At 37.9% G+C, this 16754-nt stretch overlaps 2 protein-coding genes across 2 annotated transcripts; both read right to left on the bottom strand.

Annotated features, from left to right (window-relative positions):
• Positions 1 to 551: 551 nt before the first annotated feature.
• Positions 552 to 1197, bottom strand: LOC112182567. The gene is made up of 2 exons (XM_024321077.2): positions 976 to 1197; positions 552 to 840 (listed from the first exon to the last, which is right to left on the bottom strand). Exons 1-2 carry the CDS (start codon positions 1053 to 1055, stop codon positions 567 to 569), a joined length of 354 nt encoding a protein of 117 aa, XP_024176845.1. The 5' UTR covers positions 1056 to 1197; the 3' UTR covers positions 552 to 566.
• An 8129-nt stretch (positions 1198 to 9326) lies between these two features.
• LOC112182166 ((R)-mandelonitrile lyase-like) lies at positions 9327 to 11232 on the bottom strand. Its single transcript, XM_024320615.2, has 2 exons — positions 10459 to 11232; positions 9327 to 10371 (listed from the first exon to the last, which is right to left on the bottom strand). The coding sequence occupies exons 1-2, from the start codon at positions 11162 to 11164 to the stop codon at positions 9497 to 9499; spliced, it is 1581 nt and encodes a 526-aa protein (XP_024176383.1). The 5' UTR covers positions 11165 to 11232; the 3' UTR covers positions 9327 to 9496.
• Positions 11233 to 16754: the final 5522 nt, after the last annotated feature.

The raw sequence follows: 16754 nt of genomic DNA, 5'->3' as shown, positions 1-16754 counted from the left end.
ACAAAATATTCTGAAAAGAATCAAAAGATGAAGCATAATGACCCTAATAGGCAAGACATGCATATTATCTGACAATAAAATAATAAAATTACAAAAATTACAGTAACTCAACCAAGTGATTATCTTAACACAAATAGACATATTAAATTATATAAAAACAGTATTATAATCACCTAAAAAACAGTATTATAATAAAGATTAATAACTACTGCACAGATTGCAGTTAGCAGGCCAAGAGAGTCTCATAAAACTTTATATTAAAAAAAATAAGGAAATTGATCCAAATGGTACCGGAACTATTTCACTTTATAAACTTCAGTATATCAAGTTTCAGAAATGTTAGAACGGTATCTGAGATTCATGGCCCGACCGAATATATATACCTGGGGCTGTCAGCTCCGTTACAGAAGCTAGCAGCTGGCATATTTTGATCATCAAATGACCAATTTACCCTTTATTCTTTTTTTTATTTTTATTTTTTCCGTCAGTTCTTCTTTCTTAGATCCTCCGTTGAGTATTCTCAAAAAAAAAAAAAAAAGATCCTCCGTTGAGGGTGGATCCAAATCTCAATTCCAAATAGAGAAGTCTTCCTTTTTGCCTTCAACTTTTCTCGTTTCGTCTCCATCTCTGACCCTTTTCTCCAGCGAAGATGGGTACTCTTCTCGTTCAGGTACCTCATAACCTTCTCCCGCAGAGATCGAAAGAGGAATCCAAAAGCTGCTCAACACAAACTTGAATTCCTCAGACAAACCCTGAACCCAATTCCCTTTGTGCCCGCTAAAAATCTGTAACTTGCAGCGCCATGAGGAGCTCCTGAAGCGGCTAGGCCTTTGGGACTTCCTACACATCAATCAAACCATAACAAACCTCTAAATCTTATTTCCAATGGCAAATTAATACTTCACACTTAGAAATCGAACAAAACCAGAACGAAGAAACAGTAAAAAAAAAAAAAATCAAAGAAACTTGAAGAACCTGCTTGAGTTCAGGTCTAGAAAGCTTGGACATGGCGAAGAACTTCGCGCCTTCGCTACCAGTAATCCGACCATCTCCATTTAAAAACCAGAACTAACAAAAACGATTGAGTGCTCATTCAATCCAAAGCGGTGTCGCATTAGAAGTCGAAACAGGGAAGAAGAAGAAGATAGACAGTCACATACTTGAATCGACAACGTTGAACTAGTTTATGTAAATTTTCTACTACTCTTTCGAGACGACCCTGTAGGACCAAATGATGTAAAGAAAACAAAAGCAATACATCAAAAGAACACAAAAGACAAATAGCCATAGAACATAAATCTCATAGTGGGACATTATGATTACCATTGTTTAGAGGTTCAATATATTGTCCAGCAGCCATCTCCTAAACCCTAAATCTGAAGAAAGATCTTCAAAAATTGAGTTACACACTACTTCATCTAGGAGTTTTGCTTGATTTGTTTCAAAAATTCTAGGAGTGTGATGAGCTGCATAAAATCTAAAACCTTTAGACTTTTCACAATATCCAATGAAGTTACAACTAACTGTTTTTGACTCAAGTTTCTGTGTTAATGCACTTGGCATTTTTGCCTCAGCTTTGCATCCCCACACATGGCAGTGATGCAAGCTTGGTTGCCTACCACACCAAGTCTCAAATGGTGTCTTTTCTACAGCTTTACTGGGTGCTCTATTGCAAATATAATTTGCAGTCTTTAAGGCTTCACCCCATAAAAATTTAGGCAGACCACTAGCGCACATCATACTCCTAACCATATTTAGAAATGTTCTATTCTTTCTTTCTGCTTCTCCATTTTGTTGAGGATTATATGGAGTGGTATACTGGGCCTTAATGCCTTGTTCCTGAAGGTATAATGCAAAAGGTCCCTTTTGCTGGCCTGCGTTAGAGTATTTTCCATAAAATTCCCCTCCCCTATCAGATCTCACAATCTTTATTTTTGTTTCTTGCTATAGTTCAACTTCAGTTTTAAAAATTTTAAAAGCTTGAAGTGCTTGTGATTTTTCTGATAGTAAGTAAACATAGCAATATCTAGAACAATCATCTGTAAAGGTAATGAAATAGGAATTTCCACAGATAGTTTTATGCTTAAATGGTCCACAGATGTCAGTGTGTATGATTTCCAAGAGTTTTTGACTTCTTACTGCAGTTTTCTTACTTAAGTTAGTCATCTTACCCTTGTAACATTCTATACAATCTGACAGATCACTAAAATCTAGTTCAGGTAGAATTTTATTCTTTATCAGTGTTTTGAGTCTATCTTTTGAAATATGCCCTAATCTTCTATGCCACAGATATGCAGATTTATCATTAAAGATGGTTCTTTTAACACCAATAACAATGTTATTGCTTAATGTGTTTTCACTATTTTCAATCAACATGATTTCTTGTTTAGCTATAGAACAGTTTAACTGCAAATAATCATGCATAAAAACTCCACATCCAAGAAATTCTGAACCTTGAAAAATCTTTATTCCATCAAAAAATAAACACTATCTAAAATAAGAAACTTTCCTAAACTCAAATCTAACTTCAAAGTACCAATGGCCTTGACGGCAACCTTCATGCCATTGCCAACATGCACTGAATCTTCATGCTTCCTTGGAGCTCTCCTCCTTGTTAAACCCTGCAAGGAATTGGTTACATGAATTAGTGAGCCTGAATCCAACCAATATGTATGTGGTTTAACATTAATGAAGTTTATTTTCAAAGAAAACATTGACTATGTAAAGCAGAATTATTTAAAACAAAATTAGAATCAATTAAGTAGTTCTTACCCTTTTTGAACATCCACTTTTTGAAGCCTTCACACTGCTTCTTCATGTGCCCAGTTTTCTTGCAAAAATAGCACTTAATCTTTAGTAGTTTTGCAGCAGCAGTCTTCTCAGTGGGTGCCTTAGCAATGGCCTTTTTGGGTTTGAACTTGTTTTGATTCTTTCCCTTGCCTTTTCCTATCAGATTCACAGCAGTGGTGGGTGCACTTTCCTTCCTCATCCTATCCTGTTCATCAACACAAATGGAAATGAGCTCATCAGCATCCCATTTCTCCTTGAGAGCATTATAGGTGGTCCTCAGATTACTGTAAGTATTGGGGAGAGAATCCAGGGCTACATGAACGACTTGGGCATCATTGACACTCATGTCCAGATCTCTGAGTTTGTTGTTGATGTCAATCAACTCCATAATGTGGGTTCTGACACTCCCCACTCCACTGAATTTGAGATCATTGAACCTTTTGGATAGTCTTGCAGCTTCAGCCTTGCCACTTTCCCTGAATTTTTGAGCTATGGCCTCCAGAAAGTCCACTGCATGTTCTGGCTCCTCAATACAGCCTCTAACGGTGTCAGAAAGGGTGGTCCTGATGACATTCTTGGCCATTTTGTTAGCCCTGTGCCACTCTTTATAAGCCTTTTTGTCCTCTTCAGTGCTTTCTTCATCCAGCTCATAGGGCTGTTCTTCAGTGAGACATAGATCCATGTTCTAATTCATTGCCAAATAGAACTCGACTTGGTTCTTCCATTTCTTGTAATTCCAACCAGTCAAAAGCTGAATTTGTCCTAAGATGACAACCTCAGTTCCTGAAGTAAAACATAAAACATAAGTGTAAGTCCATATCCTGTGTATTATTTATACTGCATAAATTATGTGTTTGAATCATTAAAAACTGAAAAATAGATGACAGTAACACAACTAAAACAATCCCATATTCTGAAGATATACCAGATAACACCTTTGTGGCATAAAATCTGATAACTAAATTTTCTATATCATTATTCCATGTTCAACAATTTTATATATATATTGAAAACAGTCAACATCTTTGGATAGAGAAAAGTTTCAAAATATCAGAAAATAAAATCATAGAACATGCATAATACTGCTACTGTATTTAAATCTCCATATGTAAACACTCCTTTGGGAGCCAAAATATAAGCAATTTAATAACAGTAACACAATCTCGATCTTGTTAGGCTGAAAATTTTCTAGAAACAATAGTGAAGGTTACTTTGTGCAACAGAATCAATATAATCTCCAGAAAATCATAAGACCATAAGTTAAACTTAAGTTCCACTGCGAAGATATTAACAAGACTGCAACTTTAAAATTGGGAGACATTTATACTTAATTCTTGTCAAAATTCACAGCAGCATAAACAGGTAATCATCATATATAAATCATTTCGAAATTTTTGATGAAATATAAACACACATGAGTCTCTCCATCATCAGCTGCAGAAAATATTAGCGGAAGCAAAATTGAAAGAGATCTACAGACTCATGATTAATTGCAGCCCCAAAAGAGAAGAAAGAACCATTTTGCTGTTTTGAAACATATAGATAACTAAAAAAAAATTTCTGAATGCCCTTTTATTCTTATCTCGGGCAGGACCCGAAGCTTTATTGACTGTAGACCAGGCTGTGCAAGGCGTAAAACAAAACAGTACTGAAGTCTATTTTAAAAGATGCACAGACTAGTACTTTAACTACTTTAATCATGAAGCGTGCATAAATGTTCAGTGGCTAGCACGTTCTATTATATTTATAAGACATATAGGCATCAAGATATCTTTAATTAAGCAATAGACTAGTACTACAACCAACTAGTGAGCCTTTAGATAACGTACAAAAACTGCATATAGAGATAAAAGTAGAAAAAGGTTTTGTGTCCTTACTAAAGCCATGTGCTCTGATACCAATTTGTAGGACCAAATGATGTAAAGAAGAAAAAGTCTTGGGTAGGGGCTGCCACGTGGTAGGGCAGTGCGGCCCACCAATCAAAACTCAAAAAAAAAAAATTCTTGTTCCAAAACTGTTCTCAATTTGCAAAATAAAATACCCAAAATACCCCCTGCTAGGCAGTGATTGGAGGGCCTCACTGCCCCACCACGTGGCAACCCTACCTAAGACCTTCTCTGTAAAGAAAACAAAAGCAATACATCAAAAGAACACAAAAGACAAATAGCCACAGAATATAAATCTCATAGTGGGACATTATGATTACCATTGTTTAGAGGTTTAATATATTGTCCAGCAGCCATCTCTCTGGTCTTCAGTAACAAAAATCTCAGCAACAGCTTTTACAACCACAACCGTTCCTTGTCTGCACAGCAACTCCAGAAGCCTCGAAAGCCAGAAGCTACTAACTCCAGAAACTCCAATGCACCAACACAGAACCAGAAACAAACGAGAAGAACAAGTCTTCTATGTTATACTACTCTAAGCTTTCAGAATGGGACTGAACTCAATGCTAAAAACGTGTAGTTAACACAGGGACTTAATCTGCTATATATAGGGGCCAGTATCAATCTTGTGCTGATCCCATAAGGAGTCCAAGATTTCCTAAAGATTTCATCTGCAGATACTTGATGTTTATCATGTCTATATCCTTACTGTTAATCAGGTTCATTAACAAATAAGTCTCCTACTTCAAATGAGACATAATTTCAAATTGATAACAGAATAGAGTTTTAGATATGTATTTCTGTTAATTAGTTTCTCATTAAATCAAAACTATTATCTGAATATATTTAGATAATGACAAGTTCAAATTATTTTCCAATAGACCCGATCTCCATTTCTGCGATTTGCCCAGTTTTGGGTTTCAGAACCCAATTTTTCAATCCCTTCTTTATTAATGATTTTCCCCAATTCTGGGTTTCCTTCTTTTGGCAAAACCCGAATGCATCTCGACAAATTGGGCGTTGGTGGGGAGGATGATTTTCAGGGAGGCAGATTATGTTGTGAAGGAGAAGAACAAACTGGGAAGAGAGACAGAGAGAGAGGAAAAATGCTTAGAGAAAAAAAAAAAAATATATATATATATATATATGTATATATGAAAGGATGAAAATACCCTTCAAAAATTGTCAGATGACAACTTTCGTAATAGAGCTAACGGCCCCAGGTACATATATTCGGTCAGGGTATGAATCTCAGATATCGTTTTGATATTTCTGAAACTTGATGTACCGAAGTTTAAAATGTGATATAGTTCAGATATCATTTGGACCAATTTTTCAAAAAATAAAAAATACAAAAAATGAAATAAAAGAATTGGAGATATCATCTCAATTCTTGTTTGGATCAGGTAATGCACAAAATCCGATTGGGTGAAGGATTTGACTTCTATCCAGAGGAAAAAAAAAAAAAAAAAGGTGTAGACACTACAAAATCTATATCAATATACCCATCAACAAAATGAAATTAGAAAACAGTTGCATGCTATTTCAGTTGTTGAATGAAAAGGTATAAACAAGACGAGGAAGTTGTTGTGACTGTAACAGTACTAGTCCCATGTAGGCCTCATCATTTAGCCCTTCGGCCCTAAGCCCGCCCGGCCCGTAGGGCGGAAGCCCTACCCGGCCCTTGCATTAGGGCGGGCCGGCCCTACCCTTTCTCAAATAGGGTAGGGTAAGGGTCATGAAAATAAAACCCGGCCCTACCCGTTTGAGCCCGTTAGGGAAGCCAGCCCAATTAAGCACTAATAATTTTCTATTTTTTAAATATGTTTCTCTTTCGTCTATAACATACAACTTATCTATTTTTTGTAATTGATTTACTAGCTTTATTTTCTTTAATTTTTATTTCCTTTGTTAAACAACAGTTAATTTTGGGAGATTTAGAGAGATATTTAATTAAATATAACCATCTTAACTAATATTTATAAATGCTATAACTTATAAGTTAATTCCAATATATATATATATATATATATATATATATATATTAAATATGATCAACAAAAAATAATGAGTCTTGTATTACCTATCTAACCATTGAGCCACATTTTGAGATAAAAAATAAAAGTAATATATTTCTTTTTGTTAAACAAATTAAGGCTCATTTTGGCCCTATTTGGCCCTATTAAGAAGGCCGGCCCTTTCGGCCCTAGTGGCTCGGGCCTTTCAGGCGGGTAAGGGTTAGCATATTTAAGCCATGGCCAGACTCTACCCGGCCCTAAATTTTGTTGACTTTGACTAGGCCCGACCCTAAGTCCTAAAATTTAGGGTAGGGTCGGCCCTAGCCCGGCCCATGATGACCCCTAGTCCCATGTAAATGTAAGTGTGAGCTGAGGAAGTTATTGTAAGATTCAATGAAAAAATCCAGCTTTTTACCCAAGTTGAAAGAAATTAAGACCTTTTTGGGGCGAATGATGATGCCAAAGGAGGAGTCTAGAGATGAGGCCGATGACCTCAAATCAAGACTTGAGGTGAGAGACCCATTATGATTTGAATCCATAAGAGCAAGATAGCTTATTAGGTAGTATGGTTCAGATTAACATACTGTTAAGCATAATAATGTAACGGGTACAAGCGATTCACTTCCAACAACTGAGTTGCTACGTTCTTAACAACCCACAATTGCAATTCACCAACTCGAGCTGAAACACAATTTTCTCATATCAAAATTTATAACTAAACAGAGCCTTGAGAATTAGATTTTCGAAACCAAGAGAAGATCGAACTTGGAGACGTCGAAGCCCTGGGTGATGACTGATGTGAGCGAGCAAGCGTGTAAGAGCTTCTCACTTGCTGACGTCTTCAGGGTCATCGTAGAGGATAGGGGTGGGTTTGCGAAACCGAAAACAAAAAAAAACCAAGCCGAAAGCCGAATCGAAGCCGAAAAAACAGCACAGAAAAAAAAAACTGAAATGGTTCGGTTTTCAGTTTCAGGGTGTCAAAAATCGATCCGGACAGAACCGAACCAAACTTACTAAACCGACGTTGTTTTTTTTTTTAGTTTTGATCAGAAACCCTAGAGCGTCGCTATATAAATAGTCCTCACTCAGCCTCACGACATTTCATTTCAGCGTCTCTTCTTTGGCCAGTCTTTTCTTCTCCGCTGCTCTGTTCATCAAGGCTCTTAAGGAGTCGGATCACGACATCAAGAAGCAAGAACATGAAGACCAAATCGATGGCCAAGACCTAAGCCGGATTGTGAAGGAGAATCTCTTAGTTGGGTGCACGATTGATGACAAGAACCCCAAGGATTTGCAGCAAGAGATTATCGACGGCGACAATATGAATTCAAGCTATTTCAGTTTCAAATTTCTTTGCTTTTGATAATTTGGGTTCAAATTTGTTTTGGGTTTGTCTTGATTTTGTGCTGGTATGAATTTAATGGCAGGAAATGGATGAGCTTGTTCATGATCTGGTAAAGAAGGCTTAAGGTAGCAAGGACACATTTCATATTGGTTAGTAATTAAGTTCCCTTTTCTGATTCGGTATACGTTGTTATTTGTTTCTTATTGAATTTGTTTCTTTGAATTCAATGTGTTCTTGGGTTATGAGTATGGATATCTAACCAGCTATGCTTATTTTGATGAGGTGTTTCTTTGTAGTATTTGATTATGTAGTCGAGGGTAAGAGCTTAACAAATGTTAAATAATTTTTTTTTTTTAACCGAACTTGAACCTAACCGAACCAAACTGGGTTACTCTCGAAAATGTTAAACCGAACCGAAGTTCTAGTTCGGTATGGCTTGTTTCTTGATTTCAGCTGAAAACCAAACTGAAGTACCGAACCCACCCCTAATAGTAGAGGTGGGTGTTGGTGCCAATTCAATTTAAGGAAATCAGGAGACACGTAAGCCCACATATCTTATAAGAATCAGTAGAATTACAAGCATGAACAGAAATAGGACCCCATTATATCCAGCCCGCCGTAATAATAGAAAAAATGCATTGGCATCAATATAAGTAACTTTGAGGCTACCATCTACTAATAAACAAATGCATAGACACTATTATATAAGTAATAATGAGACCATGCAAGTATATATCCAACCCAAATATCTCCCACAGACACCATTAGCCGATTTGTGCCCGGTAATTGGTGGTATCAGCCCACTTTTGTGGTAGTGTCTCTGTGTGCGTGTGTGTGTGTGTACCTTCTAGTAAGGGATCCTTCTTTTTTTGGTCTTTTCTAGGGATAGGGCATTAGACCAATTTTTTCGATCATATTTTGGCATCTCAACCGTTCAGTTTTTAAGTCCTAATGTATAGATCACTTCTACAAATTTTTAGCCAAATTGATTATCGTTAAGGTATTCAAAGTGGTGATTTAAGATTATAAGTACGAACAGTTATATATATATATATATATATATTTTTTTTTTTCATCTTCTTTATGCGTTGTTTTTTCAATTTTCATCATATTGAACTTGGAATTTGTCATTCATTCATTTTTTTTTTTTTTTTGCAATGAGTGATAGCAGAGGAACAACCTCTCTAACACTCCAATTTATTAAGCCAAAAAAAATACGAATGACAATGGAGAGGGACCTAACCAAAACCTCCAAAATAAACAAGTAAAACAAACAAGTCAACGAAATCTAAACTGTGGAAGACCCAAAACATCACTCTCATAGAACGACAAGAGAAATGGAGGAGGCATATCCCACCATACTTGCTATGACAAAGATGTTCCATACTTGCTCATTCATTATTAAATTATGCATAGGCTGCTGTTTTATTTAATTTATGGGATAAACTACAAGCTGATCAGGTTATGGGATTGATAAAGGACGCATCTTTTCTTTCTTGAAGAATTTTGAGCCCTTGGTATCTTCCAAGCATCAGCACAGTGGCCATTGGGTTTGTGCCTGGTGATTCCAGGAAGGTTGACCCATCGATCACTCTCAAGCCTTTAACACCATAAACCCTATAATTCTTGTCAACCACTGACCCCACAGTGCAACCACCATGGTAGTGCCAGATGGTACTGATAGTCGTCTTGCAGAGTTTCTGGAGCTCGTCTTTAGTAGGCATCGGCTTGTTTCGGTATTCATTCGAACCCAATAAGGAAGCAATTGATTTGGACCTTAAAGCTAGCTCAAGCAGCTCGGTCATCTTCACACATTCTGCCAAGTCTTTCTCGCTTGATAGGTAGTTGAACGTCACTGATGGGTTTGCTCTGGGGTCAGTGCTGTTGAGTTCAAGCTTTCCTACGGATTCTGGGAAGGCAAGTTTGCCAATAAAATAGCTAACAAATGTTCCATTCAAGCTAATAGGTATGATTGCTGCCTCGATTATGATTTTGAAGTCATCTGCTATACCAGCAACTTTGGCAGGGTCTGGTGTTGGATTTTGCTGGTTGTAGTTGACAAAGACTTGAATAGCAGTATTGTCTTGCATTCTCTCTCCTACTCCCTTCAAGTTGAGTACGAGCGGGATTTCAAAGTTTTTAAGGTGTTGTTGAGGGCCAATGCCACTTAACAACAAAATCTGAGGGCTGCCTAAAGCTCCTGCTGATAGTATCACATCACCCCATGAACCCGAGTTGTCTGGCTGGTTGAGGTAAGCTTCATAAGTCTGGTGTGAGCTGCCATCACTCTTGATGAATCTTATACCTCGAGCTATCTTCTCATCTGTGGTACCTGCAAAACCATTTACATTATTAGGAACAGAGGGTTTATCTTACATATTGTACATTAGATGCTATTTTAAAGAACTACCATGCTTACCAGTTCTTTGAAAGATAACTTTGTCTACGGTTGCATTCAAGAGAACTGTGATCTTGCTTGGATTTCCTGCCGGTAGAAGATCAGCTGGTAAGTGTCTTCTTCCCTGGTTATCGAACGAAGTAGCACCAATTTTTGTTCCCTGAATATGCTCCAAACTGAAACCATTATAGGGGAGAATTCCAGCTTCAAGAAAGCTAGACTCAACAGCATGCGACCATGGAGTCAAATGATCAGGTTTAGAGATGAATCTAGATTCCACCCATTCATAAGCATCCTTTACTCCCTCATTACTCCAACCAACCTTTTTGACAAAATCCTTGCTTGCTCTGCCGTAAAACCCAGCATTGATAGCAGCTGATCCTCCTAGCACTCTTCCTCTGAAACTGGGGACACCATCTGTCGAGACAAAGCTTTGTGCAACTGATGTATATTCATTAGTTTGGAGAAATGGGAATCCGAAGTACTTCTCCTCTAAGATGAAGGGGTCTCCGTAAGGCGAGCCACCTCGTTCCACCAACAGCACTGAGAATTTCTCAGACAAGGTTGCAGCTAGGGGGCAGCCCGCAGTGCCTCCGCCAACAACAATGTAGTCGAAGGACCTACCGGCTACTTCTTTGACATTTGAAGTCATATAGGGGAACGTTTGCTCCGAAGAACATATAGCCAAGTGAACAAATAGAAGCAACAGATGCAATGAAAACCCCATCACTATGAGTGTGATGAGCAACAGTAGAATTGTAGAAGCTTCAAGGCTGGTAAGTGAAAGTGAGTTAACATATGGGGAGATGTATATATAGTTTCAGGTTCTTAACTGTTCTTCGGTGCTGGTAGCATATAATTGTTGAATAAGCATAGTTTCAAGTAATGGTAGCATATAATTGGCTAGCATATAATTGTTGAATAAGCTTAGTTTCAAGTGCTGGTAGCATATAATTGTTGAATAAGCACTGTTCTTAGTCCAGTTCTTGACTGTTTTTCAGTTCTCAATTTCTCATCTTATACTCTTGCGGCGGGGCCTACCATTGCCAATGGTGACTTGATCGTTATTTATAAGTTTATAACCGATTCTGTTTCACACCATTGTCAACAATGGTGATTAGAAATTTTAAATTAAAAAATAATAATAATACAAACATGAAACCGTTTCACAAGTGAGGGATGTGCATCAAAAGCCCACCGAGTGAAGCATGTTTTAGACAAGAAGGAAGGAGGCATTACTGGCGAAGCTTTTGCATTATTGGCAAACCCATGATCCCGTCCACAAAAAACTAATAATTTTGCAGCTTCAAAACTTGAAATTGACCGGCATTATCCTCATAAGCTTTTGCAATTGTAACCGGAGTGTATGAGACGAGCCACCTGGTTAGACTTTGCTAGCAACATGGTTAGACTAGTTAGACTTTGCTATGCAAAAGGTCACAATCGATTTGATGCATGCGATCATCCAATGCATCAGCCTGCAGAGTGCTGTTAATGAGTTAATCACAAGACTTCTTGAAAATGGTTAGACTAGTTAGACTTTGCTATGCAAAAGGTCACAAACTCACACTCGTTCACAAATCCGCGACATGTTCCAAGTGGAAGCCGATAAGGGGCACGAGAAAAATAAGTAATTATTGGACTCAGGATCACTTTGATAGCCAACCACAACATGGAACCAACTCATTGTAGGAATGTTCTGACTAAACCAAAGAAGAAGAGCCCATGGGACCTTCGGAAGAGTTCCACTTGAAACCACCCAATAAGCAGAAGCCGCCACCTTCAATTTCGGTTAATTATGCTAGTAGAAGTGATCAAAGCTATGGGAAATCACCAAAAATACCGACGTGCACAGTGGCCGAACCTGCAAAAAATCCCAATTTCTCCAAATCTCAACCAAAATGAAATTCAAGTGCAGAAGCGTGTAGAGCTCGACAAGTTGACCAATTTTGATATCTGAGTTGAAATCGAAGGTCGCCGGAAAAGGAACAAAACCCACCGTGAAATCCCTACACCATCTCTCCTTCGATTCTCACTCATGCTTCGTTGTTGGGACAATCCGACACCACAAGGACGTCCACGATGTCAAGAGGAAGCTACGGCCACCAGTTGAAGGTCTCGAAACGGCCGGAATCTGGAAAGCTCGCCGGAAATCCATGAAGCTTCTCCCCTTCGATTCTCCTTCCTCACTTCGCGACTTGACAAACGAAGACCACCAGGTCGGTAGCAGCCTCACCATTCCCTAAAAGACCCGAAGCCGGCGTCATGGGTTCAAAAAAGATAACCTCTTTCCCCTCCTCGCCACAGTTCAACTTCGACTGGCCGGAACTCATGTTCGTCCCTGGCCCAGTTCCGGTCTTCAGTTCTCAGCCCCAGTTTTGGGCGTCCGAGACCAACCCGACCACCGCTGCGGCTCTCTCCGCAATGTTTCATAAAGATCCACACTCGCAGTCAGCGAGTCGACAAAGAAAACGCAAAAAAACCTCTCTCCCCACCGATTGGGATCTTTTTTTTTTTTTGGATATATGGAGACCAAAAGGTCCAACAAAAGCTAAAAACAAATTACATCTCAGAATTTATAATCCTAATTCTAGGACTTTCACACAAGTCATCAAGCAAGCTAGGAATAACTTGTGAAGGGGGTTGCTCCATGAATTGAGTTCCAATCTCTTCATCCAAACCAGCTTTGGAGAGAATGTCGCCAACCTGATTTACTTCATGATAGACATGCTTAAGATCATAGCTGTGCAATTGTCTTTGGAGAGCTTGGCAACAATGAATAATAGTTTTTAAAGGGTGCAAATCATCCACACCTTGCTGAACTAGGGAAACTAACACATGAGAATCACTTTCCACTAGAAGATGACTGCAATGGGGAGAGAGAGAGTCATTTGTATTCCCAAAAGTAATCCCCAAGGTTCCGCTTGAAGGACAGAACCGCAACCAAGGTTAGCATAAAACCCAGAAATCCAAGCACCAGTGAAATCTCTCAAGACACCACCAGCACCAATTTTCCCATTAAGATTTCTAGCACCATCAACATTTAATTTAAAGTAATGCTCAGGAGGTTTCTTCCACAACAAACTAACATAAGTTTTACTGGACTGTTGCGGCTTGAAAGTATTAGCAGATTTCCATTCCCTGGCAGAATCAATAACAACTTTCACAGGATTAAAAGGATAGTGAAACCCCTCATCGAACACCATTTTATTCCTCCACTTCCATATGTGCCAACATGTATAAACAAATATTGAACACCATTAGAGATTGCCATAACAGATTTTCCTGCATTGAGAATTAGCAAAGAACCACCCATACCAATCAAGTTGCATAGTCCTGGAAATAGAATCCAAGCATATAACACTATTCCAAATCATCTGGGCAACAGGGCAATCTCTAAGCAAATGTAAAATTGTCTCAGGTTGGTCATGGCAAACAGGACAATAACAATTAGTAGTAATTCTTCATTTAACTCTTTCAACATTGGTGAGGAGTTTACCATGGCAGACCAACCAAAAGAAATATTTCAGTTTAGGGGGTATTGGTAACTTCCAGAGAAAAAACCAGGGAAAATCCATGATATTTTCTTCCTTCACCAAATAGAGGTAAGCTGATTTAACAGTAAAATGGCCATTACTTGTTCCTCCCCAAATCATTTTGCCTGGACCACAACTGTGAAAACCTGGAGGAATTCTAACAATTCTATTGACAATATCATCACAGAAGTGAAGTTTAAGGAAATTTATATCCCACTCACCATCATTCCAACAATCTTTGACTCTAAGACAATCATTGACAGTAGCCCGACTCAGAGTATGTCGTAGAAGTGGTCCATCAGTAACCCACTTCTCATACCAGAAATTGGCTGAACACCCATCACCAATTCTCCAAACTAAACCTTCCTTTAAGAATCTGATTCCATGAACTATACTCCTCCAAGTACTAGAACTTCTAGAAGAACAACCATTTTCAGAGTGCAACAGAGGAATATCTTTCACATATTTCTGATGTAAAACCATGCTCCATAATCCTTCATTGTTTTGAAACATCCTCCATCCCACCTTGGCAAGCATAGCTTGGTTCATGTGTCTAATATTCTTAATCCCCAATCCACCGAACCTCCTTGGTTTACAAACTAAATCCCAATTAGCAAGGTGAACCTTCCTACTGCCATCATTATCTCCCCAAAGAAAATCTGTGGTCATTTTCTCAATAGTGTCACAAATAGAAGCGGGAATCTTAACAGTCTGCATAGCATAAACAGGCATGGTAGAGATAACAGAATTAATTAGAGTTGTTCTTCCCGCAAGATTTAACAATTTACCTTTCCAACCAGCCAATCGACCCTGAACTTTATCGATGATGGAGGCATAAGTGTGCTTGGTGACTCGAGAGTGCAGCAGAGGCATCCCCAAGTATTTGTCGAGGTTGGTAGTAAGAGCAGAACCACAAATGACACTTATATTTTTAGCAAGCATCTTATCAATATTAGGAGAACAAAAAAAGCACAGATTTATTGTAACTCACTTCTTGACCAGAGAGCTCACAGAAAAATCAAGGCACTTCTTTAAAACTCTAGCTTGATCACAAGTAGCTTCGGAGAATAATAGCTTAATAAACAAAGTAAAAAAAAAAATTCAGTTTTTATTTTTAATTTTTAATTTATTCATTTAGGATTTAATAGAGGGGAAAAGACTTTTTGCCCTCATTATGTGACTCACGTATCTTGCATGTGGTCAAAATTAACGGCGCTGTGACAGAAAATGACCGCAGGTATGATGGAGATACGAAAAGTTGAGTCTGGGTATTACTTTGATAACTTTGTAAGTTCGGGTATCATATTGTCAGTCACCCAAGTCTCCAGACACTGTTGGCGCAAAATACCCAAAAACTAATAATTTTGCAGCTTCAAAACTTGAAAATGACCTGCATTATCCTCATAAACTTTTGCAATTAGCCATCTGGTTAGACTTTGCTAGCAACATGGTTAGACTAGTTGGACTTTGCTATGCAAAAGGTCACAATCGATTTGGGCATCCAATGCATCAGCCTACAGATTGTTGTTAATCACGAGACTTCTTGCAAATGCCACGATATTCCTACATACTCATGTTTCTTGAGGGCTAACAATCCCGTCTATTTCAAACTAGAAAACAAACAAAGTCGCTCTAGTATTTTCGAGGGGCCAGCCAGTTGAAAATAATCCCGTCTATTTCAAACTAGAAAACAAACAAAGTCGCTCGAGTATTTTCGAGGGGCCAGCCAGTTGAAAATCAAATCTTCTAGGAAGGCCACATACATTAATCTTCATCTCATCTTTTAATTTAACAAATCTTTGATGTTGAAAAACATGCATGACAGAGTTATTCTTAGTTTGTTTAATGCACTCCCTTGAATTTAACAATACTAACTAGTTGAATACAAAAAAAACCTGCATACATAAAACTATCTAGAAGTTGATATACGTTAAACTAATTGAAATTGAAATGTTCCTATACTAGCAGTGATGCTAGCCACTACATCAGAACGAAGAAACTTTTGAAATACAAAAATATAAGCTTGGTGCATATCCAATTTGATAAAGAAGAAAAAATGCATACCCTGCTATTCATGTCATTGGTATTTGGTAGATCAATGCTAACCATGGATTTCTGAAAGTAACATAGCCATATTGACAATAAACAATACAGAAACAAAATTGAGTAAGAAATAGCACAAAAGGAAATGAAAATCGCAAAGCCAAGTCTTGATTATGGCTAAATATAATCCCAAATATCAATCAGTATAATCTGATTCAATTCAAGCATTAATTGTTGCAAGCTTTAGCAAGTCTTGGGGAAGTATCTGAAAAGAAGGAAAACCCAGTGAGAATCAGAAAACAGCTTCAGTTCATACAAACATGAAAGCAACCAAATTGAGAGATTAAGTACGAAATGGGATATAAATAAGGATCTACTTGACTGGTGGAGGCCTTGGATATCTTGTTGACACTCGTCTATGGTTATATATCATCCATATTAGCTCCCTTGTGTTGCAACTTGAAATGACTATCAACTACAAATTACACGTTACCAAATTCCATCCTTTGTTAAAATGAAATGAAAAAGCAAATGAGCCAACACAAAAAATTGGAAAAGAAGAATAGAGTTTGCGAATTTCTGACCTTCACATCACAAAGGATGTCAAAAGGGGAGATGATAGAATCTGTCAACTCAACATTGTGGAAATGATTTTGACGAATCATATGTCAACTTTGTATAGTCTGAAACAAGAATGATGACATCTTATTAAATTGGTGTTACGGAGCTATTTTTAAG

The sequence above is a fragment of the Rosa chinensis genome, chromosome 1, assembly GCF_002994745.2.
Source record: "Rosa chinensis cultivar Old Blush chromosome 1, RchiOBHm-V2, whole genome shotgun sequence".
NCBI lineage: Eukaryota > Viridiplantae > Streptophyta > Magnoliopsida > Rosales > Rosaceae > Rosa > Rosa chinensis.
This window is presented reverse-complemented; position numbering and strand designations above follow the sequence as displayed.

Bases quoted from the DNA above. Each gene is read 5' to 3' on its own strand.
- LOC112182567 (XM_024321077.2), bottom strand. From the start codon at position 1,055: ATGGAGATGGTCGGATTACTGGTAGCGAAGGCGCGAAGTTCTTCGCCA. The intron at 841-975 runs GTTCTTCAAGTT...ATTGATGTGTAG, and splicing joins CTAGACCTGAACTCAAGCAG to GAAGTCCCAAAGGCCTAGCC.
- LOC112182166 (XM_024320615.2), bottom strand. From the start codon at position 11,164: ATGGGGTTTTCATTGCATCTGTTGCTTCTATTTGTTCACTTGGCTATA. The intron at 10,372-10,458 runs GTAAGCATGGTA...ATGGTTTTGCAG, and splicing joins AGTTATCTTTCAAAGAACTG to GTACCACAGATGAGAAGATA.